Raw genomic sequence first — 27,031 nt, 5'->3', positions numbered from 1 at the left:
TAATCAATTTCATCTAATTTTATAGTAACAGTTGAGCAGATTAAGTATAATTTAGTCTAACTTTGCTCTGAATCGGCTAATTTGAGAGTCGTTTTGTCTGGTATTTTTCTACTGAACAAAAATTATGTCAAAATTAGATAATTTAATTTAATTGAACAGTAAAAATTGACTTGATTTAATGTAATTTAGTCTAATTTTTTCTATGTTGTGGTCTAATGTAGGTTCAATTTAGTAGTATAAATTTGCCTTATATGGTTCTTTAGCAGAATAATGTCCTCTAATTAAGTCTAATGTTCTTTAATTTAGAATAACTTAGTCAATTTTATTTAATCAAACAGTCAAATTTAGCCACATTTAATCTAATTTTTTCTTTGTCGTGGTTTAATATCGGTCTAATTTAGTTTAAATTTGCCCTGATTCGGTTATTTAAAAGACTAATGTTCTTCAATTTTTAACAGATTTAGTCGAAATTAGTTTTACTTTACTATGAAATTATGAGTCAGGTCATTTAATATTCTTCTATTTAAAACAAATTGCAAATGTTTCTAAAAAATGTCAAAAAAAATCGAATTGGAGTAAGTCGTGCCACCGCGAAAAATTGTGATCGAAGTAGGCCCCTGAAACGATATTTACAATCTCACAAATAAAAAACGACGCACGTAATTTTCCTTCGCTAAAAATTTTCACGTTTTTATCGACGCGACGAGAAAATTGCGCCGCTTCACATGAGTTTCCAGACGCCGAAAAAAACGGAATTGGAGTAAGTCGTGGCGCCGGGAAAAATCGTGATCGGAGTTGGTCGCGGAAGCGATACTTACAATGCCCGAAGTACTGCATCTGTCTCCTCGCCTGCTCCATCCTCGCTTCCTGATCCATGATATTGTTGAGCATTTCGAGTTTCCTCTGCAAGTCTGAAGCCTCTATATTTTCCGGATCTGCAACATCACTTGTCTTAATAACCAATCAGAAGTTATATAAAAAGTGCACGTGTCGCCCTCCTCGCATCGTGTCTAAAAGTAAAAGTGAACGTTAGCAATAGCATAACCGCGTGCTCCAGCAGCAATAAGCGCCGAATTATGCTACAGCCAACTCGAAAGTGACAGTTTCTTCGAAGACTCTATTGCAAAGACAGGTTAGAGAGAAAGCAGTGGTTTGAGTCTGAGATTTGAGCTTCTTGAAGTGGTGGCGCGCATGCAGAAATGAATATTTCAGTTCACAAGCGTTCTTGCTTAGAGTAAGATGAAAGTGCATCCTTTAGTAGAATTGCAGAGCTTGCGGTTACCTATGGAAGCATACGGTTTTGTAGCATCGTTTCTGCAGACAGTGGAGCCACGTAAGATGCTCCGCCAACCAGTGGGAGGGTCGCAGCGGCCTGTACACCACCCAATATGCAAATGCTACTTTACTGCATACACTACTTAAGTCACTATGCATGACACTCGAAATTTTTTAAATGATATTGTTTTAAGTGCAAGAAGCTGGAATTCTAGTGGTTCCACTTTTTTCTAACGTTTCTATTTTTTTTTCATCGTATATTTTTTCGATATATTATTGCATTTATTTTGATTGAGAATAATTCAAACTCGAAGGCCAAAAACTACATTTGCTCTAACTGGACTAATTTAACAGTTGCGTCGGTATCTAATATTAAGCAATTTAACCACAGTCTAGGCAGAATTAGTCAATTTTATTTAATTAATTAGTAACAGAGTTGATTAGAATTAGTCCAATTTAGTCCTACTTTGTTCTGAACCGGCCAATTTAAGAGTAGCTTTGTCTAAATTTTTTTTCAACAAAAATGTTGTCAGAATTAATTTGATTTAATCGAACAGTAAAAATTGATCAGATTGGTGTAATTTTGTTTTTGTTGTAGTCTAATTTTGATCCAATTTAGTTAAAATCTGCCTTGATATGTTTATTCAAAAGTCTAATACTTTTTAATTAAGTCTAATGTTCTTCAATTTAGAATAATTTAGTCAGAACTAGTCATTTGAATTTAATCAAACTATCAAATTTGACCAAATTTAATCTAATTTGGTCTAATTTTTTCTTTGCCATGGTCTAATTTCGGTTCAATTTAGTTTAAATTTGCCCTGATTCGGTTATTTAAAAAACTAATGTTCTTCAATTTTGTATAATTTAGTCAGAATTACTCTATTTAATTTAATTCAATAGTAAAAGATTGATCAGAATTAATCGAATTTAGTCTTACTTTACCGTGAAATTAAAAGTCGCGTCGAATATTCTTCTATTTAAAAAAAATAGTCACAATTAGTCAATTTTATTTAATCAAACAGTAAAAATTGACTAAATTTAATTTACTTTGGTGTATTTTTTTTCATCATAGTTAATTTTTGTTCCAATTTAATATAAATTTGCTCTGATAAGATTATTTGAAAGTCTAATCTTTTTCAATTTAAAATAATTTAGTCAGAATTTAGTCAATTTCGTCTAATTGGATAGTAACTATTGAGCAGATTTATTCTAATTTAGTCTAACTTTACTCTAAAGCGGCTAATTTATAAATCTTTTCGGCTAATGTTCTTCTAATTAACAAAAATTAGTCAGAATTAGATTATTTGTTTTGATTGAAAAGTAAAAATTGATCAGATTTAATTTAATGTGGTCTAATTTTTCTTCGTCGTCGTAACTTCAATCCAATTAAGTCTAAATTTAAGTCTAAAAGTCTAATATTTTTAAATTTTAAATACTTTGGTTAGAATTAGTCAATATAACTTAATTCAACAGTAAAAGTTGATTGAAATAAGTCCAATTTAGTCTTACTTTGCACTAAATCGGCCAATTTAAGACTCGCGCCATTAAATATTCTTTTATTCAACAAAACTTTAGTTAGAATTAGTCAATTAATTAAAATTGAAGATAATAAGAATTGACCGAATTCATTCTAATGGGGTCTAATTTTATCCTCGTCGTGGTCTAATTACTGTCCAATTTAGTATAAAATTGCTTTTATATGGTTATTTAAAAGTCTAATGTTTTTCAATTTTGAATGGTACAGTCAGAATTAGTCAATTTTATGTAATTTAATAGTAACAGTTGAACATATTTAGTTTAATTTAGACTTATTTTGCTGTGAATCGGCTATTTTCAGAGTAACGCCATCTAATATTTTCTATTTAACAAAAATTCATAATTTTAGTCCAATTTAGTATTTATTTTACTTTGGTTTGATTTATTTAAAAAAATTTCAATTGAGAACAATTTAGTCAGAATTAGTCAATCTAATTTAATTCAATAGTATAAGTTGATCAAAATTAGTCGAATTTAGTCTAATTTTGTTCTGAACGGGCGAATTTAATCGATACGTCGTCTAATATTCTTCTATTTAACAAAATTTAGTCAGAATTAGTTAACTTGAGTTAATTCAATAGTAAAAGTTGATCAAATTTAATACAATTTAGTCTAACTTTGTTCTAAATCAGCAAAAATAGTCTTATTGCCTAATATTCGTCTATTTAAAATAAATTTAGTCACAATTAGTCAATATAATTTAATCGAATTGTAAAATTTTAACAGATTTAATCTAAATTTGGTCTAATTTTAACTTTGCCGTGGTCTAATTTTGATTCAATCTAGGACAAAATTCGTATGTTTCTAGGACTTTTCATATTAAAACTCATTTTTCTTAATTTTGTTTCTACTTAATTTTTTTCTTAGATTTGTATTTTCGAGTCTTAATTTTAGAATATCTAAAATTCTTTAGTTGTTTATTCTTCTGGAACATTTTTTTATCAGTACGCCCAACCACCCGAAAATAAACTCCCAATAAACATCACAGTTGTAAACAAAATGCCTGTAAACATCCAAACATGTAGACATCACTCCACTCTTACCAACATAAAAAAAATTTCGAGTGCCACGCACACCATCAAAGCCATCTACCAGTATACTTACTATCCTACAGCACTTAAACCTACTAGATTAGACAAACTTTAGACACAACACTACAAATCTACCGAAACTTCGTGCCAACATCAAAATCCTCTTTGAAATTTTTCCCGACCTTTGCCCGATTTATCGATTACTTGACATTTTCCCGGCCCCAAAAAGTTCAACTCTTCCTGTTACTTACCGAAAGGAAGCTCGAAACGACAGTCGACCAGCAAGGAATGTCCTGTTGGGCTCTTGGTACCCACCACCTCCCCGTCCCTCATCACCAGCTCGGCCTCCAGAGACAACCACTGCCCGCTCCCTTCCTGCAAGACGTGCTAAATGACTACTCTAAACACGGACTAGTGGGGCGGCTAACTTTCGGAGGCGGCATATACCCAGTGATCTAGCCAACTTTGGAAACAAAAGTCGTGTCGTGGTGGAGTTAGCAGCGACACGAGTTTTTCTCCATAGCCGACTGCGATCCAATTAAAATTCGATTTAAACGGATAGAAAATCGAAAATGAATGGCTACTCTAAACACGGACTAATGGGGGCGGCTGACTTTCGGAGGCGGCATACTCACAGTGATCTAGTCAACTTTGGAAACAAAAATCGTGTCGTGGTGGTGTTAGCAGCGACATGAGTTTTTCTCCACAGCCGACTGCGATCCAATTAAAATTCGATTAAAACGGATGGAAATTCATCGAAAATGCGCGAATTTCAACTTTCCACTACTCGTAATCCAATTAAACTATCGCTGTATTGTTGGTTGCCTGGCGGCGGCGGCGGCGCCGCCACCGCCATAATTCTAATGGAAACCCCAATTTGAAAGGCAGATTGTACGACGTCTTTCCTAGCTCTAATGACACGTTTTTTATTGTCCCCATGCAAATGACGCACTAAATCGTGTGTACAATTATACAGTGGCGTGCTTATCATTTCCACTCGCGCTTTATCTCCAGCATAAATCGTCAGATACGAGAAAAATTAATTAATAAAGTGATTTAGTTCGCACGAATTAATTGAGAAGTAAATATGCTTTTTGACCTTTTCCCGTGCGAATTTTCATAAGCTCTTTGCAATTAAGTCCGGAAACAGTGATGGAGCTTGAACGTTTCCGTCTCCGTGAAGATCCGGATATTTATACCGGAAACGTATTTTTATAAGCGTGGGGGAATACCGTGAAACCGAGCAAAAAGTCTGGGGATTTCGAATTACGGAGATTGGTAAGACTGAGCAACCCCAACCGCCCAGTGTTGCCAACGCAATTCACATTGCCTTCAGATCCGGCGCATCCACCACAATCGCATTAATTTTTCATTAACGGGGAAATGGTGTGTCGGAACACTTCAGTTGTAATGTCCCTTCTAATTTTCTTTTTTTTTTCAGATCAACAGTGGCGTGCTGGTAAGTCTCATCTATTTTTAGTGTGATAATGATCAGCGATTTTTCATGAAAGAGCGTCGATTAAATTGCTTTATTCTCTCACTTTCGTCCTGATGACAATTCGATTGAGATTTTCCACGGAGATAATCCGGGAAATCCCCGTATTCATTACCACGTTCCTTTGTGTATAAATTCGAAGGGAAATTTTCCAGCGCCGCCACTGTAAGGAAGCAATTACTGCACTAATCGATGTTCTTTTCTTTGCGTGTTTTCTTTACACGCAAGTCTTGTTTCTACCTGAAAGTGAGCAAAGATCGTAGAATTCGCGAAGATAACCGAAAAAATAAATTACGATCCTAGGGACGAAAGTGCGACTTTCCTGATCGAACCAGATTAAATAAATCGTTCTTTTATTAATCCGGACGTGGATTACATTATCCCTAATCGCATCAATGTTGCCAACTAATAAGTGGGATAACAGGATTACCAACCTCGTTTGAATACTGTACGGTTTGGAGCGGTAACCAATGGTAGCCCATAGCGCGGTCCCAGATCATCCCTTTGCTCCAGACTTCGATCAACAGTCCAGTGTTCAAATCGTTTGTTTCGCTGAAAACAAAAAATGATCAACAATTGGCAGTTGGTAGACTGGAATAACTCATACATATTTTAAGAGAAGATACGAAGTCTCTAAATCTAGGTGAAGCTGTTTCGAAGCTGTATTGATTGAATTTCGAGACGGCAGCGTCAGTTTAAACTAAATTTAGGATTTATTAGGGACGATGCAACAAATTCAAGGGTTTGGAATGATCGCGGGATGTGGAGGGTAAAGGTCGCCACTTTGACATTTCGTCGGTTTTGAACGAGACGAATTTTACGAGAAAAAACAAAAAGCGAGGATTTATGGGTTGGGGTTTGAGAATTGCGTTCGTGAATTGTTCCAATCATATTTCTTATCAAGTTATTATAAATTAAATTCACCGAAATAAGTGTCATTTTATACATGAATTGAAAAATTTTCAAATTCGAGAATTTGAGATTGCAATTGAGAATTGATAAATTTTTAATAGGTTTGGTAGACTTGACAATTTAATTTGAACCTTTCTAGTAGATTCTGTTGTAAATTCTAAATACGTCTAAAATTCCCTCATATTTAAGACATTGAATGGAATTTGATTTTTTGTAAGCGAATTCTCATAAAAAAAAATCGTGAATTTTGCTATTAGGTACGTGAATTGATAAATTTCCAAATCTGGGAGTTAAAATTGTGAGATCCTAAAAATGTAATAAATTAATAAAGTCGTAAGTTTTTATGACTAAAGTTTCCAAATTCAAGAAATAATAAGTAATTTTCAAAAGTAATTAAATATGTCAATTTAGTTGGACTTTAATTAATGTAAAATCACAGGAAATGACAGCTTTATGAATTGGTGAATTCTTAAATTATGCGAGAATTTAATTTTTACGCGTTTAATAAATTATTAAATATTTTCCACCTATTTATTTTGAGAATTGAGTTGAGTTGAGTTGAATTTAAATAAAATCTAGCAAGCAAATTCTTATCTAAAAATTCATGAATTTTGCTAATACGTAAATTGATAAATTTTCAAATAAGAATATTAAAAAAAGTGACACATTAAATATTAATATTAATAAAGTAATAAATTCGTGAATTTTTATAACTAAAATTTTTAAATTCGGGTATTTAAAAATTAATTTCAAAGGTACTTTAAAAATGTCAATTCAGGTCATGTGACGTCTGTGAATTCTTCTGTGAATTGGTGCATTTCCAAAAGCGAGAATTTAATTTCTACGCGTTTAATAAATTCTTATAAAATATCCGCATATTTAAATATTTTGAGAATTGAATTGAGTGGAATTGAATTTGTATCTATATTAGCAAGTAAATTCTCAAGGAATTCATGAATTTTGCTAGTACGTAATTTGATAAATTTTTAAATTCGGATGTTAAAAAAGTGAGATAAAAAATGTAATAATTTAACAAATTTGTGAACTTTTATAACTGAAATTTTCAAATTGGAAAATTTAGAAATTGATTTCAAAGATAATTAAAAACGTCCATTTAAAGAAATATAAAAACACAAAAATAACAACTTTTGTTAATTGGTGAATTTTCAAATGATGCGAGAACTTAATTTCTATGCGTTTATAAATTTTTATAAAATTTCTACATAATTTTAGAATTTTTAGAATTCAAGTTTAATTGAATTTGTATCTAATTTAGCTAATAAATTTTTATCAAAGAATTTGTGAATTTGTCTAATAGGTGAATTTATAACTTTTTAAATCCAGAAGTTAAAAAAACTAGACATTAAAAATGTAATAATTTAATAAATTTGTGAATTTTTATAATCCAAATTTTCAAATCCAGGGATTCAAAAACTGATTTCAAAAGTAATTAAAAATTACAACTTCTGTGAATTGGTGAATTTCTACATGATCCGCGAATTTAATTTCCATGCGTTTAAAAAATGTTTATGAAATTTCTATATATTTTAGAATTTCGAAAATTGAATCCAACTGAATAACATTTGTTTCTGTATAGTAAATTTTTATAAAAGCATTCGTGAATTTTAATAATATGTGAATTGATAAACTTTCAAATTTGGAAGTTGTGGAACCCTAAAAATGAAGTAATCTAATAATTTAAAAATGAATTCGTAAATTTACGAGTAAAATTTACAAATTCAGGAATTCAAAAGTTTGAAAAGCAATTAAAATTTTCTATTAATTCAGTTGAAATTAATCAAATATAATCACCAAAAATTTATGTTAATTTGTAAAATTGTGAAGTTTGGCATATTCGAGAATTTAAGTTTTTAGTAGATTCTGTTCTAAGTGAATTTTATTAACACGCAAATTTTTAAAATTCCGAATCCAAGAGTTAAAATTGTGACTCTCTAAAGATGCAATAATTTAATAAATTAGGGAAATTTTCTGAGTGAAAGTTCTAAATTCGGGAATCCAAAAGTTTTGAAATTTTCTATGAGTTCATTTAAAATTAATTAAATGTAAACCAAAAAATTAAGGTGAATTTCTAAAATTGCGAATTGATAAATTTTTAATAAGTTTAGCAGATTTGAGAATTTAATTTAGACGTTTTTAATAGATTCTGTTCTAATTACTAAATACGTCTAAAATTCCACATATTTGAGAATTGCATTGAATACTTTTTACAAGCAATTCTCATCAAGAAATTCGTGAATTTTGTTAATACGTGAATTGATAAAATTCCAAATCCGAAAGTTAAAACTGCAAGCCTTTAAAAATGTAATAATTTAATGAATTTGTGAATTTGTATGGGTAGAATTTTTAAATTCGAGAATTCAAAAGTTGGTTTCTATTAGCTCAGTTAAAAATCATTAAATTAAAACACATAAAAAATTAATGTGAATTTCTAAAATGGTGATTGTTAAATTTTTATTAAGTTTGGCAAATTAATAAATTAAATACGCCTAAAATTTCCTCATATTTGAGAATTGCATTAAATGATTTTGTAATACATGAATTGATCAGTTTGGTAAATATCTAAGTACATATAAATACTACATGTTGGAAGGGATTGGGGCAGGCCATGAAATATGCATTCTGTCAGTTCTACCAACATACGAAACATTCCACAGCCTCCCGTTTTCGCCTCAACTTACAAGAGAAAGTCCTGTTCCCAGCATGGTGTCGCTCCTTTCACAGTCACAGTGGTGGACTTGACGTTTTGCAGCTTAAGAGTAACGTACGTGTTAAACTGAGACGCTGGAAAATAAAAAACCTTCAGTCATGCCAACGCATCGAACAAATAACGAAAATCTGGGCCAGCAATAATAGTCTAGACCACGAGGCGTCCTGTTCATCCCCCGGAGAACAACGGAAGCAAAAACAGGATAATCGTATAAATCAAAGAACTTTTCCCAAAGTTATATCGGAAGTAAAAGCGTGCAGGTGACTGCAATAAAATTCTGAAGAAGTTGTCAAGTTTCCGATTTTTTATCGCCGTTCGATACAAACGAAATTTAGCTTGTCACTTCAACAGTCGTTGAATTAAAGGTCAACATTTTACCGATAATTAAATCGTCAACTAGGGAAAATGTTTCCACTTTGATTTCGGTAAATTGGCTCGGATCAAAATAACGTTTTCTCCAGTTACATGGAAACGAAGGGAATGAAGTTAGACGCGAGGAATTTTTTTGTGGCACCATTTTCCACCGAAATCACATTCTTCCTTCGCTTTTCCCCGTTCATTATTAAAACTGCAGCTGATGCGATAAAGATGAATTTATGCGGCACGAAAACGGGACGCCTCCAGCGGACTGGGTACAGTGACGGATAAAAAAAATGGGGTTTTGTCCCTCAATTTTCTCCCCGTCACTGTACAGAACCGTGCGTGATCACGAGGACTCACCTTGGGCTCCAACGTAACGAGCTTTTTTCACTGAAACAAAGAAACGAAATTAGTGAGACTGTCAATCGTTAAAACGACTAAATTCCACAATGCCAGCAAAAGCGCGATATAAATTAAAAATTTCTGAACTTTCAAGCACCATAAATCAGAGACATCAGCAACAGCTCGCGTGGGAAAAATTTCTCATAAATAATTTTGTATATTTTATTTGTGTTACTGTACAATTAAACGGAAATAAAGAGCGTTTTGTTCGGAGGAAATGTACGGTTCGTTTAAAGAGTGATGTTGGGATGCATTATGATAACGACGACGAGACTTAGAGCTGTATTACGGTTTTATGAAGGCATCAGGAGATGTTTTCAACGATTTTCTGTCCGGAGGGAAGAAAGAGGGCTGTGTTTACACATTGAATTCTGGGGTATTGTTGGGGAGTTTTAGTTGGGTTTAATTGTTCTTTCGTGGTGGGATTTTTTATTCAACGAGGAGGCTGTGTCTAGTTTGACATTTCGGAAATGTCATTAATTTTGATTTCGAATTTCCACGCCCACGTCGGTGCCGATTTTTAATTACGTTCTTTCTGTTGAAACGAAGTTTGACATTTCAAAATCAGTTTTGCTGGTGATTTTCCCCGGTCCATCCACGAGTCTCTGGTAGTCATTTTTCCGATTGTTTTGATGTAATATTTACAAAAATTACAGGTTTTGAATAAAATTTCGGCTAGTTTCTTTTGAATTACAATTTTGTTATTTTCCTAAATCAGTATTTCTCCAAGTTTGTACTGATCTAAAGTTAAAATTGTTAGAATTACAGGTTTTGAATTGATAATGAAATAGTGAAAAATTAAAATTGTCCCAAAAACATTTGTTTCTTTGGAGTTACAATTTTGTAATTTTCCCCCATTTGTACTCAGCTCTCTAGTAGTACTTTACCCAAACTGTACTCCTCTAATATAGAAATTACAAGAATTACAAGTCTTGGTATAAAACATTGAAACATTTTTTTTCACTCTTGAAATCTAGTTCTTTTGCTTGACAATTTTGTAATCTCCGCCCCTAGTCTATACGTAAGTTTCAAGTAGTAATTTCCCTAATTTTTATTACTCTAGAAATATAAATTGCCAGCATTACAGGTCTTGAAATAAATAATTGGAAAATTTTAATCGTCTCAAAAATATATTTTTTTTAAATTTGTCTCCTTTGCTCTACAATTTTGTAATTTCTCACAATTTGTACATAAGTTTTTATTAGAAATTTCCCCGAATTGTATTGGTCTAAGATAAAAATTACCGGAGTTACAGGTGTTAACATAAAATTAAATAAAAATTTTTTTGGAGTAAAAACAAAAATTTCTAAAATTTGACGTTTTGAGTTACAATTTTGTAATTTCCCCTAATCACTATCAAGGTTTCCAGTTTTTTTTTTCTAGTTTGTACTAATCTGAAGTAAACATTGTTAGAATTACAGGTCATGAATTAAAATAGTGGAAAATTTCGATAGTCGCAAAACCAAAAATTTCTAAAATTTGTTTCATTTATGTTACAATTTTGTAATTTTCCCCAAAATTTGAACTCAGGTCTCTAGTAGAATTTTACCCAAATTGTAATCCTCCAGTATAAAAATTACAAAATTTGCAATTTCGTGAAGTAAAATATTGGAAAGTCTTTATCGTCTCAAAATTTTCTTTTTTTAATTTGTCTCTTTTGCTATGCAGTTTTGTAACTTTCTATAGTTTATAAATAAGCTTTTAGCAGGAATTTCCCGATGATATACTAATCTAAGATAACAATTACCAGATGTGCAGGTGTTAATATGAAAGGTTTTTTTGGCCTAATAACTAAAATTCGTCTCTTTTAAGTTACAATTTTGTAATTTCCCCTAATTAGTTTTGAGGTTTCTAGTAATATTTTCCCCAAGTACTGCTCTGAAGTAAAAATTGTTAGAATTACAGGTCTTGAAGTAAAATATTGGAAAAATTTTATTGTACTAAAACAAAATTTTCTAGAATTTGTATCTTTTGAGTTGCAATTTTGTATTTTCCCCCAATTAGTCTTAAGTTTTTTTTTGTAGTGTTTTCCCCCAGTTTTATACTGCTCTAAAGTAAAAATTATAAGAATTACAGATCTTGTAGTAAATTAAAATAAAATTTGGTTCTTTAGATCTACAGTTTTGTAACTTTTCACAGTTTATACACGAGTTTATAGTAGTAATTTCCCCAAATTATATTACTCTGACATAAAAAATTACTAAAATTACAGATTTTAATATAAAAAATCGGAAAATTTCATGCGATCGAAAACAAAAATTTCTAAAATCCGTCTCTCTTGAGTTACAGTTTTGCAATTTTCCCCAATCTGTATCGAGGTTTTTAGTAGTACTTTCCCCAAATTGTATTGCGCTGATATAAAAATTAGAAGAATTACAGGTTTTGACATGCGACACTGAAATATTTTTTTGTGCTACAAACGAAAATGTTTCAAATTTGCTTCGGTTGCTCGATAATTTTGTAATTTCCCCCAGTTGATACGCAAGTTTCTAGAAGTAATTTTCCCGATTGGTGTAACTTCAATACCAAAATTACAAACTTTAAGTACAAAAATTATTTTTTTTTATCTGAAAAGCTAAAATTTCCAAAATTCAACTCTTTTAAATTACAATTTTGTAATTTCCCTCGACTTTATCCGGTAGTACTTCTCCTAAATAGTGTTGCTCAATATTAAAATTACAACAATTACAGAAAATTTATAAATTCCGTCTATTTTGTAACTTTGTAACTTCCCCCGATTTGTGTTAAAATCTTTATTTTCTTCAAATTGTACTGCTCTAATATAAAAATTACAAGAAATAAAATTAAAAAAAAAATTGACCTAAAATCAAAAATGTTTAAAATCTTTTTTTTTGTAACTGTAACTTTAACTGTCTTTAGTAGTACTTTCCCCAAATTGTACTGCTTTAATATGAAAATTACAAAAATTTTCTCAAGTTAAATTAGCTTAAAATAAAAATTGGCGAAATTGCAGGTCTTAAAATAAAGTATCGGAAAATTTTAATCGTCCTAAAACTTTCCTCTTCCGCTCTATAATTTCATAATTCGTCACATTTCATAATGGAGCCAAAAATAGTAACCTCCCTTGACAAAAATCATACTTTCCACCCCCGCACCACCAGAATTTCAAAACCACTCTCCGATTATATTCCAGTCCAATCGATTAATGATTAGTGATTGTTATCATCGAACTCAAACAAATTATTCCGTCACACTCAACACAAAAATATACAATAGGTATGTAATTCCCCACCCCTCCACAACACGCAACAGTCAGAGGGCGCTCAGTCCACCATAAAAACCATAAATCCCCCGGCGCCTCCACCATTTTTCAAGTGTCCTACTTTCCAAAATTCCCATTTTTACCATAATGGTACCGGGCGGTAACAACTCCAACCTGTCCGCGCTATAGTTAAATTTCAATGCCCATAGAAATCACAAACACGTGTTTGGTGAATGGCTGAAAGCGTCGCTTATAGTCTACGCTTTGAATAGAACCGTATTTACCTGATACACATATTTAGAGCTACATCTCGAAATTCAGACACAAAGAGCGATAACGGGGTTTTTCGGTCGAAATATCAAAGCAACAGGTTGCGGTCAAAACCGAATAATCCCACAAAAAAATCAAGCGAGCTGTAAATTCCATTGTTGAAAAATTGTGGAGGCGCCGGGTTTTTCTGACCACCGTGTATATGGACAAGTGCGCGCTATCGATTGCGTCCAGAGCAGTGTTGACAAATTCGAATTTCGTCCAGGACAATAGTTAATTAAGCGGTTATCCCACTGTAATTTAATTAGGGCTGATATTTAATTAATCCCTGAAACGAGGTTATTTCCATCCTCCAAGTCGCAAAATCTCGGAATTAGTGCTACAAATGCAGTCGGATTAAGAGATGCAGAAACGCTCGACTTTTTGAAAATATCCCCCGCTAATTATTCGTCTGTTTTCAAGTCGGAGCAACAGGTAGATCGATAATCCCCGAAATGAGTTTTCTTTGAAAAAATATCAGTCGTCGACGCGAAAATATTCATTACAGGATTCTGTTTTATCTTAATTAAAGCTGCAGGTGGCGGAATTACGTTCGGCATTAGCGCAGAAATTCAACGTTTCGAAACAATTAATTTAATGAAGAGCGTTTATGTCTTTGCGACCTATTTTTGTGGTATTGTGCTGCGACAACACTAGACGTGTTTAGCTCTTTTATCGGTGGATTGTAAAAGCTAATTTTGTAGTAAGAATAGACGGGGATGTTGAATTATTCATTGTGGAAGGAATTTTAAACTCCTACGCTGATTAAACGGTGGCTAATGCAGTTTTCTATGTGCATATGCAGTTTACAAAAGGGATTTCATAAAGGAAAACCCCGTGATTTATGTGCGTTTCCACAGCGAATTATAGTTAACATTACTTCAAATAAAAGGATTTGACCTCTGCAAGTGAGTTTTCTAAATGCGCTAACAAGAAATCTCATCTCCTGCTGCTCCCACACAAAAACTTAAATTAGTCTGAGTGTCTGCTCGACTTGATATGCTTAATTATACTGTCGTTACATTGATTTCAAATTCCCAAAATCCCATTCGCCCGAATAACGTACAAGCTTCAAAGCCGACATTCTTCGCGTTCTTCGCATTGTTTCTTCTGGCGTCTCGAGGTGAAAAACTAGATCTGGGGGAAAATTAACATAGCAGCGAGTTGGGGGAAAAGTTGGTAACACTGTAAACACAGGTAGTTAATTAGTTTATCACAATAATCATTGTAACTTAATTAGTTGACTTTCCCAGATCTCATTAAAGAAATCATTTCCCCCAAAATAAACTTCATCCCGTTTCCGTCAAAGCAAACACTTTTCCCGTACGTGGCTCATTACCCCAAAACCGCATGCATTGGACCAAATGAGATCGATTCGTGTCAAGACCGCAAAAGTTCGCATGGAAATTAGATAACGAAGCTACAAATTGAGATTAGAGGCTTCTAATTAAATGTTATGGACTGTGAACTTTCGGGAAAAAGAGATGGGGAATTTCTCGCACAATGCTGATTTATTGAGTTAGTGTTGCATTAGGGCTCAAAGGGGGCAACATGTGACCTTAATTGCGTGCGGGATCGATAGTTTGTAGTTTCGAAGGGAATCTGACAACGGCAGGGAGGGATTAAGGGCGGTGGAGGCCCTGGGCCTCTTAAAGAAAACAAATGGAAATCATATTCTTTTTTAGTTCTGTTTGATTTACTCTTATTTTCTGTTGATTTTTCTGGACTTTTTAAATTGTCCTAGTGTGATGTGGTTCGACTTCCTTGATGTGTTCCTTGTTCAAAATTTTGTAATTTAGCCCAACTGATAAACTAGTCAAAAGTAGCATAACTTGCAAATTTGACAGTTTTACCATTAAAACTGTCAAAGTTATGGGATTTTAATAAATGGGAGCAACTTTTGGTTCGTCTTCAAAATAAAATTTTCTAAAAATTGTGTTTCTACCTCGAATATTTTCCAATTTAGCCCAGTTAATAAACTAGTCAAATCTAGAAAAACCAATTCATTGTTTTACAATTAAATCTGTAAAAGTTGCGGTATTTAATGGAAAATTAGAGACATTTTTAGATTGACACCAAAATGAAAATTTGTAAAAATTGTGTTATTTGCTTGAAATTTTTTTAATTTACCTCAGTTAATAAACTAGTCAGAAGTAGTAAATCTTACAAATTTTACTGTTTTATAATTAACACTGTCAAAGTTACGCTGTTTAACATAAAATAGGAGACATTTTTGGTTCGCTTTCAAAATAAAAATTTCCAAAAAGTGTGGTTTTTACTCAAAAATTTTGTAATTAAGCCCGTTAATAACCTTATTAAAAATAGTCAAACCTGCAAAAATTTGACTGTTGTATGATTAAAATTGTCGAAGTTGCAACATTTAAGTGAAAATAGGAGAAACTTTTGATTTGACTTCAAAATGAAAATTTACAAAAATTGTGTTTCTTGCCCGAAAACTTTGTAATTTAACTCACTTGATAAACAAGTCAAAAGTTGTGAAATCTGCAAACTTGACTGTTTTATTATTTAAATAGACAAAGTTAGGTAACTAACAGAAAATCGGCAGAACTTTTGATTCGTCTTCAAAATAAAATTTTCTAAACATTGTGTTTCTAGCTCGAAAGTTTGCAATTTAGCCCAGTTAATAAACCAGACAAATCTAGAAAAACCTGCAAAATTCATTGTTTTACAATTAAATCGGTAAAAGTTACGGTATTTAATGGAAAATTAGCGACATTTTTAGATCGACACCAAAATGAAAATTTGTAAAAATTGTGTTTCTTGCTCGATTTTTTTTTTATTTTAGCTCAGTTAATAAACTGGTCAGAAGTAGTAAACCTTGCAAATTTTACTGTTTTATAATTAAAACTGTCGTAGTTACGCTGTTTAACATAATATAGGAGACATTTTTGGTTCGTTTTCAAAATAAAATTTTCCAAAAAATTTGGTTTTTACTCAAAAATCTTGTAATCAAGCCCGTTAATAACCTCCTTATTAAAAGTAATCAAACTTGCAAATTTTGACTGTTTTATGATTAAAATTGTCAAAGTTACAACATTTAAGAGAAAATAGGAGAAACTTTTGATTTGACTTCAAAATGAAAATTTCCAAAAATTGTGTTTCCTGTCCGAAAATTTTGTAATTTAACTCACTTGATAAACAAGTCAAAAGTTGTGAAATCTGCAAATTTGACTTTTTTATTATTTAAATCGACAAAGTTAGGTAACTAACAGAAAATCGACAGAACTTTTGATTCGTCTTCAAAATAATTTTTTTTAAATATTGTGTTTCTTGCTCAAAAATTTTATAATTTAGCCTAAATGATAAACTAGTTAAAAGTAATAATGTCAGAGTTTCGGTATTTAATTAAAAATTAAAGACATTTTTGGTTCGGCACCAAAATAATAATTTGTAAAAATTTTGTTGCTTGTTTGAAATTTTCGTAATTTAGCTCAGTGGATAAACTAATCAAAATTAGTAAAACCTGTAAATTTTCTGTTTTATGACTAAAAGTGTCAAAGTTTTGGTATTTAATAGAAAATTAGTGACATTTTTAGATCGACACCAAAATGAAAATTTGTAAAAATTGTGTTTCTTGCTGAATTTTTTTTATTTTAGCTCAGTTAATAAACTGGTCAAAAGTAGCAAACCTTGCAAATTTTACTGTTTTATAATTAAAACTGTCAAAGTTACGCTGTTTAACATAAAATAGGAGACATTTTTGGTTCGTTTTCAAAATAAAATTTTCCAAAAAGTGTGGTTTTTACTCAAAAATCTTGTAATCAAGCCCGTTAATAACCTCCTTATTAAAAGTAATCAAACTTGCAAATTTTGACTGTTTTATGATTAAAATTGTCAAAGTTACAACATTTAAGAGAAAATAGGAGAAACTTTTGATTTGACTTCAAAATGAAAATTTCCAAAAATTGTGTTTCTTGCCCGAAAATTTTGTAATTTAACTCACTTGATAAACACGTCAAAAGTTGTGAAATCTGCAAATTTGACTTTTTTATTATTTAAATCGACAAAGTTAGGTAACTAACAGAAAATCGGCAGAACTTTTGATTCGTCTTCAAAATAAAATTTTCTAAAAATTGTGTTTCTAGCTTGAAAATTTGCAATTTAGCCCAGTTAATAAACCAGACAAATCTAGAAAAACCTGCAAAATTCATTGTTTTACAATTAAATCGGTAAAAGTTACGGTATTTAATGGAAAATTAGCGACATTTTTAGATCGACACCAAAATAAAAATTTGTAAAAATTGTGTTTCTTGCTCGAATTTTTTTTATTTTAGCTCAGTTAATAAACTGGTCAAAAGTAGTAAACCTTGCAAATTTTACTGTTTTATAATTAAAACTGTCGTAGTTACGCTGTTTAACATAAAATAGGAGACATTTTTGGTTCGTTTTCAAAATAAAATTTTCCAAAAAGTGTGGTTTTTACTCAAAAATCTTGTAATCAAGCCCGTTAATAACCTCCTTATTAAAAGTAATCAAACTTGCAAATTTTGACTGTTTTATGATTAAAATTGTCAAACTTACAACATTTAAGAGAAAATAGGAGAAACTTTTGATTTGGCTTCAAAATGAAAATTTCCAAAAATTGTGTTTCCTGCCCGAAAATTTTGTAATTTAACTCACTTGATAAACACGTCAAAAGTTGTGAAATCTGCAAATTTGACTTTTTTGTTATTTAAATAGACAAAGTTAGGTAACTAACAGAAAATCGACAGAACTTTTGATTCGTCTTCAAAATAATTTTTTTTAAATATTGTGTTTCTTGCTCAAAAATTTTGTAATTTAGCCTAAATGATAAACTAGTTAAAAGTAATAATGTCAGAGTTTCGGTATTTAATAAAAAATTGAAGACATTTTTGGTTCGGCACCAAAATAATAATTTGTAAAAATTGTAAAAAATTTGTAAAAATTGGTTGAAATAAAGTGGATAAACTAATCAAAATTAGTAAAACCTGTAAATTTTCTGTTTTATGACTAAAAGTGTCAAAGTTATGGTATTTAATGGAAAATTAGAGACATTTTTAGATCGACACCAAAATGAAAATTAAAAATTGTGTTTCTTGCTCGATTTTTTGTTTTAGCTCAGTTAATAAACTAGTCAAAAGTAGTAAACCTTGCAAATTTTACTGTTTTATAATTAAAAAAAATATGTCCAAAATATGTCGTTTTTACTCAAAAATTTTGTAATTAAGCCCGTTAATAACCTATTAAAAGTAGTTAAACCTGCAAAATTTGACTGTTAAAATTGTCAAAATTACAACATTTAAGAGAAAATAGGAGGAACATTTGATTTGACTTCAAAATGAAAATTTCCAAAAATTGAGTTTCATTAGTAAATTAGTAAAACCTGTAAATTTTCTGTTTTATGACTAAAAGTGTCAAAGAAAATAGGAGAAATTTTTGGTTCGACACCAAAACGAAATTTGTAAAAATTATGTTTCTTGCTTAAAAATGTTGTATTTCAGTCCACTGAATAAATTAATAAAAAGTAGTCAAACCTGCAAATTTGACTGTTTTAATTGAAACTATAAAAGTTACGGTATTTAATAGAAAATATACAGGAGGAATTTTTGGTTTGTCTTGAAATAAAAAGTTGCCAAAAATTGTGTTTTTGCACGAAAATTTTGTGATTTAATTCACTTACTAAACTAGTCAAAAGTCTAGCCCAGTTGATAACCTAATTAAAAGTAATCAAACCTATAGGTTTGACCGTTTTGTGATTGAAACTGTCAAAGTTACGGTATTTAATAAAAAATAATAGAACCTGTTAATAAACTAGTCAAAAGTAATAGAAGCTGGAAATTTTACCGTTTTATTATTTAAACAGTCAAAGTTACGGTATTTAATAGAAAATCGGCGAAACTTTTGGTTCGTCTTTAAAATAAAATATTCAAAAAATTGGGTTTTTTGCTCAAAAAAAAAGGTAATTTAGCCTAGTAGATAAACTAGTCTAAAGTAGTAAAGCCTGCAAATTTTACTGTTTTATGACTAAAACTGCAAATGTTACAGACTTTAATAGAAAATGGGAAACTTTTTTCTTGCACAGTTTGAAGGCGCCCAATACCATCTCCTTTAAATCCGCCTCTGTCCACATCCTAATCGGAAAAATAATAACACAGACGAAAATAATCGGATATTTAATCCTCCATGTTAACACCCAAAGACGCTCATAAAAACCGAACGAGCGTCATATTAATCAAACCAGAGATCAATATGCGACATTGTCCGCCAGCCTTCCGAACTAATAAATAAAATGTTAATAAAACGTACCATTTCCAGAATTAGCTCCCAAACAAATAAATAACACATTAAGTGGAAAATCGAACTGTTTTATTTTAATATCGTTTTCAAAGCAAAACTTTTATTATTATACCCGGCGACGTTCTTCCGTACACTTAACGCAAGGTTGCCGTATTGATTTTCACTCAACGAGTTGTATGTAATATTTGAGGTTTATTAAAAGTTTCGTTCGAACAACACTTGTGGTAATTTGTTGTGTTGTGTACAAAAATTTTTCCGGTGATGGTATCGGGGTTGTTCAACTTTTTTAAGACACGCGATATTGGGGAATTGGGGATTGTTTTATGGTCTTCGGGGTAGGTCGGGGTAGAAGTTACTTTCGTGGCTAAATAATAGTTAAATTCGAGATCTGGGGGTAAGTTTTCCCCCGGCGTCATCGCTCTCATAAAATCGATTCAAAAATTCCCTTTTTACGACGATCAAGAATGAAAAATTCACTGTTCGTCGTGCGATAAAACAAGCTGGAGGCATTCCTCATCGCCGCCACTTTTTTTTCATCTTTATGAGACATTTTTTCGTGTCGCTTTTAACAAGATCACAAAAGATCCGTTTAGACGGCTATTCGAGCGCCATCGATTTATGAAAAGTTGATTGCACTTTCGTCGATAATTTTTCATAGGCGGAGTGTAACAATTCCGCGTTATCACCTCGTTCTCGAAATAGTTCATAATAAAACGCAGCAACACCAGGAAATAACGATAAGATAACTCTATCAAATCCTCCAACATGAAATTAGCGATTGGGAAAAACGAGTTTCGAGTTTTACGGTAAACAGGACAATCGGCTCGGAAACAAACTGCCACAATTAATCCTAGTAAGCCTCGAGTAAACCAGGATGGCTTTTAGCGGCGGAATCGCAGTAGGCTCGGTTTATAGTTAAATTATAGTTATAACTAAGTGAAAGTTAGTTAAAAAAAAATCCCCCGATCAATGCTTGTTAATTTGCAATTTATTTGCCAACGTATTTATTCCGGGACAAGATTGAGTCATCCATATCACATTATCTCATCTCATTTCGATGTGAAATTGCCGCTGTCCAAACTTATTGCGATCCATCAATCACACATCCCACGCTTTTTCTATTCTGTGATTTTTTCTTTCACTGATGGATGGAAGGGAAAAAATTTTTACCAAAAAAAAATTCGGTTGTGGGGTGTGAAGGAAATTATAATTTGTTCTCGTTATGACTAATAATTTAAGGAACAGAGAAAAGAGGTCATCAAGTTTAATTAAAAGAACGTTTTTGAGAATTTATATCTGTCTTGGGACGAAATGGAGATCTTATGGGGGGCTTGATTAGCACTTTGTTTCTTGTTGAAAGTGGAGAGGCGTTTTTCATTTTTTATACCTAACTATAATTTTAACTTTTAACTATAATGTTACTTTAATACAAAGGTACAGTAACTGTAAAATACAATGTTACAACTGGTAGAAATTTTTAGTTCGAATCATAATAAAAATTTCTAAAAGTTTTGTTTCTTCCTCTAAAATTTTGTAATTTACACGTTTAATTGGCTAGTTTTAAGAAGTAAAACCTCCAAATTTTACTCTTTTATGATTAAAACTGCCAATGTGAAGCAATGATGAAATGAAATTTTCTAAAATCTGTGTTTCTTCCTCTAAAATTTTGTAATTTAGAGCAGTTAAGAAACTAACCAAAACTAGTTAATTTGCCAAATTTGACCGTTTTATATCTAAAACTGTTAAAGTTACGGTATTTAATAGAAAATGGAAAACATTTTTGGTTCGACATCAAAATAAAAATTTGAAAAAATTGTGTTTCTTGCTCGAAATTTTGTAAATTAGCCCAGTTGATAAACTAGTCGAAAGTAGTAAAACCTGCAAATTTTACTGTTTAATGAATAAAACTGGCAAAGTTACGGTTATAAATAGAAAATGGGAGAAACTTATGGAACGTCTTCAAAACGAAAATTTCCAAAAATTGTGTTTCTTGCTCGAAACTTTTGTAATTTAGCCTATTTGATAAACTAGTCAAAAGTAATAAAACCTGCAAATTTTACAGTTTTGTGATTATAACTGTCAAAGTTACGGTATTTAAAGAAAATAGGAGGAAATTTTGGTTCGTCTTCAAAATGAAAATTTCCAAAAATTGTGTTTCTTGCTCGAAAATAATGTAATTTAGCCCTGATAAACTAGTCAACAATAGTAAAAACTGTTAATTTTACTGTTTGATATTTAAAACTGCTAAAGTTACGGTATTTGATAGAAAATGAGACATTTTTAGTTCCACACCAAAACGAAAATTTGTCAAACTTGTGTTTCTTGCTCGAAAATTTTCTAATTTAGCTCAGTTTATAAACTAATCAACAGAAATGAAACCTGCAAGATTCCACTGTTTTATTATAATTAAAACTGCCAAAGTTACGGTATTTTATAGAAAATGGGCGACATTTTTGGTTTGACACCAAAACGAAAATTTGTAAAAATTGTGTTTCTTGCTCAAAATTTTGTAAATTAGCCCAGTTGATAAACTAGTCGAAAGTAGTAAAACCTGCAAATTTTACTGTTTATTAAATAAAACTGGCAAAGTTGCGGTAATAAATAGAAAATGGGAGAAACTTATGGAACGTCTTCAAAACGAAAATTTCCAAAAATTGTGTTTCTTGCTCGAAACTTTTGTAATTTAGCCTAGTTGATAAACTAGTCAAAAGTAATAAAACCTGCAAATTTTACTGTTTTGTGATTATAACTGTCAAAGTTACGGTATTTAAAGAAAATAGGAGAAAATTTTGGTTCGTCTTCAAAATGAAAATTTCCAAAAATTGTGTTTCTTGCTCGAAAATGTTGTAATTTAGCCCAGTTGTTAAACTAGTCAACAATAGTAAAAACTGTTAATTTTACTGTTTTATATTTAAAACTGCTAAAGTTACGGTATGTGATAGAAAATGGGAGACATTTTTAGTTCGACACCAAAACGAAAATTTGTCAAACTTGTGTTTCTTGCTCGAAAATTTTCTAATTTAGCTCAGTTTATAAACTAATCAACAGAAATGAAACCTGCAAAATTCCACTGTTTTATTATAATTAAAACTGCCAAAGTTACGGTATTTTATAGAAAATGGCGACATTTTTGGTTTGACACCAAAACGAAAATTTGTAAAAATTGTGTTTCTTGCTCAAAATTTTGTAAATTAGCCCAGTTGATAAACTAGTCGAAAGTAGTAAAACCTGCAAATTTTACTGTTTAATGAATAAAACTGGCAAAGTTACGGTATTAAATAGAAAATGGAAGAAACTTATGGAACGTCTTCAAAACGAAAATTTCCAAAAATTGTGTTTCTTGCTCGAAACTTTTGTAATTTAGCCTAGTTGATAAACTAGTCAAAAGTAATAAAACCTGCAAATTTTACTGTTTTGTGATTATAACTGTCAAAGTTACGGTATTTAAAGAAAATAGGAGGAAATTTTGGTTCGTCTTCAAAATGAAAATTTCCAAAAATTGTGTTTCTTGCTCGAAAATAATGTAATTTAGCCCTGATAAACTAGTCAACAATAGTAAAAACTGTTAATTTTACTGTTTGATATTTAAAACTGCTAAAGTTACGGTATTTGATAGAAAATGAGACATTTTTAGTTCCACACCAAAACGAAAATTTGTCAAACTTGTGTTTCTTGCTCGAAAATTTTCTAATTTAGCTCAGTTTATAAACTAATCAACAGAAATGAAACCTGCAAAATTCCACTGTTTTATTATAATTAAAACTGCCAAAGTTACGGTATTTTATAGAAAATGGGCGACATTTTTGGTTTGACACCAAAACGAAAATTTGTAAAAATTGTGTTTCTTGCTCAAAATTTTGTAAATTAGCCCAGTTGATAAACTAGTCGAAAGTAGTAAAACCTGCAAATTTTACTGTTTAATGAATAAAACTGGCAAAGTTACGGTATTAAATAGAAAATGGAAGAAACTTATGGAACGTCTTCAAAACGAAAATTTCCAAAAATTGTGTTTCTTGCTCGAAACTTTTGTAATTTAGCCTAGTTGATAAACTAGTCAAAAGTAATAAAACCTGCAAATTTTACTGTTTTGTGATTATAACTGTCAAAGTTACGGTATTTAAAGAAAATAGGAGGAAATTTTGGTTCGTCTTCAAAATGAAAATTTCCAAAAATTGTGTTTCTTGCTCGAAAATGTTGTAATTTAGCCCAGTTGATAAACTAGTCAACAATAGTAAAAACTGTTAATTTTACTGTTTGATATTTAAAACTGCTAAAGTTACGGTATTTGATAGAAAATGGGAGACATTTTTAGTTCGACACCAAAACGAAAATTTGTCAAACTTGTGTTTCTTGCTCGAAAATTTTCTAATTTAGCTCAGTTTATAAACTAATCAACAGAAATGAAACCTGCAAAATTCCACTATTTTGTTATAATTAACACTGCCAAAGTTACGGTATTTTATAGAAAATGGGCGACATTTTTGGTTTGACACCAAAACGAAAATTTGTAAAAATTGTGTTTCTTGCTCAAAATTTTGTAAATTAGCCCAGTTGATAAACTAGTCGAAAGTAGTAAAACCTGCAAATTTTACTGTTCAATGAATAAAACTGGCAAAGTTACGGTATTAAATAGAAAATGGGAGACATTTTTGGTTTGACACCAAAATGAAAATTTGAAAAACTTGTGTTTCTTGCTCGGAAATTTTGTAATTAAGCCCAGTTAATAAACTAGTTAAAAGTAGTAAAACCTCCAAATTTTGATGTTTTTGAATTAAAACTGTCAAAGTTTGGAAATTTAAAATTGGCCCATAATTTTGGATCGTTCCAAAATAAACATTTTCAAAAATAGTGTTTCTTGGTCTAAAATTTTGTAATTTAGCATAGTTATTAATAAACTATCAAAAATAATAAATACTCCGAATTTTACTGTTTCATTATTAAAACTGTCAAAGTTACGAAATTTAATAGAAAATAGAAGACGTTTTTAGATGGTTCCAAAATGAAACTTCCTAATAATTCTGTTGCTTGTTCGAAAATTTTGTAATAAACAAGTCAAAGGTAGTAAAACCACCAATTTTTACAATTTTGTCATTAAAACTGCGAAACTTACAGAATTTAATAGAAAATGGTGTAAGTGAAAATAATTTTACCAAAAAAAAATCGGTTGTGACGTGCGAGAGAAATTATAATGTGTTCTCGTTATAGTAATAATAATAAAAGAGAAAAGAGGTCATCAAGTTTAATTAAAAGAACGTTTACGAAACGGAGGATTGGAATTTATATCCGTCTTGAGATGAAATGAAGATCTTATGAGGTCTTGATTAGCACATTTGTTTCTTGTTGAAAGTGAAGGAACACTTTTTCATTTTTTATCACTCTAATCTAGCTATAACACATTTATATACATGATATAATTTAACTATTATTGTAACTGTAATGCATAACTATCAAAATCTGAATAAACGATGAGTCAATCATGTATTAACTGTATTAACTATAATTGAAATAAATAGCTACCGCCGAAAATCCCCGTTTTTGCTTCCTCCGTTAAGAATATTAAACCCGCCTCCCTAGGGCTGAATAAGTTTAAATGTTTGCCGGTCCCAAACGGGACGCGAGCGTCGCGGCGCCTCGTCCTGCAAATTCATCAGACATGAAACATTAATCTTTATCGTGACCGTCACGAAGTCGAAATTTATCCGCGGTTCGGAACTCAACTAAATTATTCCCAAAGTATTTAAATTTTAACGTCAGTTATTGAAAGACTGAAAATTCTAAAAGAGAGCACTGAACTAAACGCGGAGATCGATCGAGTGCAGGGCCGGATTCTATAAAAACTTCATAACTAGGACAGTAGTTAGCTGCTAGTTAAGTTGAGGAGTTTTTGTGTTCCATCTCGGAAATCAATACTCTCTCATCTCGCCTAATCCATTTACCTTTGCCGAATTTTCGGGTAAAGAAAACGGTAATTAATTAGCGAGGAGTTTATTTGGAGACGTCTCAAATGGAGCTTTCATTAATTTTCTAAAGGGCCAGACGAGGGGAAAAATGTGGTTACGAGTTTATCCGGGAGATGCAAGGATTAGGAGTTTGACATTTTGGTCTGAAATCTCCACTATTTCAAAGCTAAGCTTGTTTAGCTGGAAGTTGCTTAATCTGGGGTGGGAAAGGGAGCAAGAAAATTTAAGGGAGATCGAGCCAAGTGGACGGAAAAAATGCTAATTTCATTTGTTGCCATTACCTCAACAAGTTGAAATAACTACGAATTATAGTTAAACGTTGACATTAACTAAATGATAGTTATAATTTTTCCGCCGAGTGACAGGTCTAGTCAAGCGCCATCAATGAAGGCTTCACAACCGGTCGATAAAGCTCACGTTAGATGTTATCGCCTTGACGTGAACATCCTTCCAATTCTCTTTGTATAAATAGAGTTCGGTTACTGTACTTTACACGAGTTCGCTTTCATGCCAAAATCAATCGAACTAAATGCCATTTGTTGTTAATAAGAGCAGCGGAGCACAGATCCCCCGAAAAACCAAACTGATTAACTATAATTTATAGTTAAACTCTACAAGTCGGAACACCGCACAATCGTTTTTTTTCGTCGCCAACTTGGACGTCACGATTCATTTTAATCCATCAGCTGAGTCCCGGCTCACTTTAACCATTTTAATTAAAGAAAATTAAGTTCTGATGCAATTACTGCCGCGTTGAAGTAATGGTAATTTATTGGAGGAGTTAGTTTCTTTTAATTTCGATGATCTGGGGAATTTTAATGGTGATTTTCATAGGTGATTAATCAAGACTTGTATTGAGTTTTCGTAATCTCAGAACCACATTCGGAGCGCTAATGATTTTTATTTCAAGCTTCGGTGATTTTATTATCCGATTTTTATTGTTAGACGAAATGGAATTTTTTTGTTGGGCGCTAAATATATTGCCATTTTATACTACTGTGATTTGTGGAAAGGCGACGTGCGGAGGATTAGAATTTTAATTTTTAAACTCGAGATGCAGCGAGAAAAGAGGTGTACCTATATTTAAGTCTTAAATTATAGTTAAGACTTGCAAAAGGCGCTTGAATTTGCTATTATCTGATTGATTTTATTTAACTCTTATTACTTCCAAGAGAAACAATAATTATATCCGAAAAGTAATAATTTTAGTAATAGCACAATTATTTATAGTTAAGTCTTTTATGACTAGAACTGCCAATGTTACAGAACTTAATAAAAACTAGAAATTTTTAGACGACTCCAAAATAAAAATTTCTGAAAACTGTTTCTGGCTTCAAAATTATGTAATTTAGCACAGTTAGTAAATTAGTCAAAAGTAATAGATTGTCCAAATTTAACTGTTTTATGACTAGAAGTGCCAAAGTTATGGAATTTAATCGAAAATGGGAGATAATTTTGACCGACTCCTAAATGAAAATTTCTAACAATTGTGTTTCTTGCTCTAAAATTTTATAATGTTTT

General features: G+C 31.3%; 1 protein-coding gene across 4 annotated transcripts in view; it reads right to left on the bottom strand.

The window, feature by feature from the left end:
• The window catches only part of LOC148176107 (protein unc-13 homolog A-like), a 38,024-nt gene that overhangs the window by 2,970 nt on the left and 8,023 nt on the right, over positions 1-27,031 (bottom strand). For 2 of the 4 annotated variants that reach the window (XM_088034637.1, XM_088034638.1), the window contains exons 1-5: positions 8,949-9,047; positions 5,772-5,889; positions 4,094-4,217; positions 1,283-1,372; positions 819-935 (exon numbers count right to left, since the gene is read on the bottom strand). In XM_088034637.1, the coding sequence (XP_087890763.1) occupies positions 819-935; positions 1,283-1,372; positions 4,094-4,217; positions 5,772-5,889; positions 8,949-8,972 (473 nt within the window). In that variant the 5' untranslated portion in view covers positions 8,973-9,047. Of the gene's footprint in view, positions 1-818; positions 936-1,282; positions 1,373-4,093; positions 4,218-5,771; positions 5,890-8,948; positions 9,052-9,697; positions 9,728-27,031 lie in introns of those variants that run through there. The other 2 variants (XM_088034639.1, XM_088034640.1) reach the window with 2 other exon arrangements.

The sequence above is a fragment of the Gnatocerus cornutus genome, chromosome 4 (genome assembly GCF_029298725.1).
Source record: "Gnatocerus cornutus isolate USDA-ARS CGAHR chromosome 4, icGnaCorn1.1, whole genome shotgun sequence".
NCBI lineage: Eukaryota > Metazoa > Arthropoda > Insecta > Coleoptera > Tenebrionidae > Gnatocerus > Gnatocerus cornutus.
This window is presented reverse-complemented; position numbering and strand designations above follow the sequence as displayed.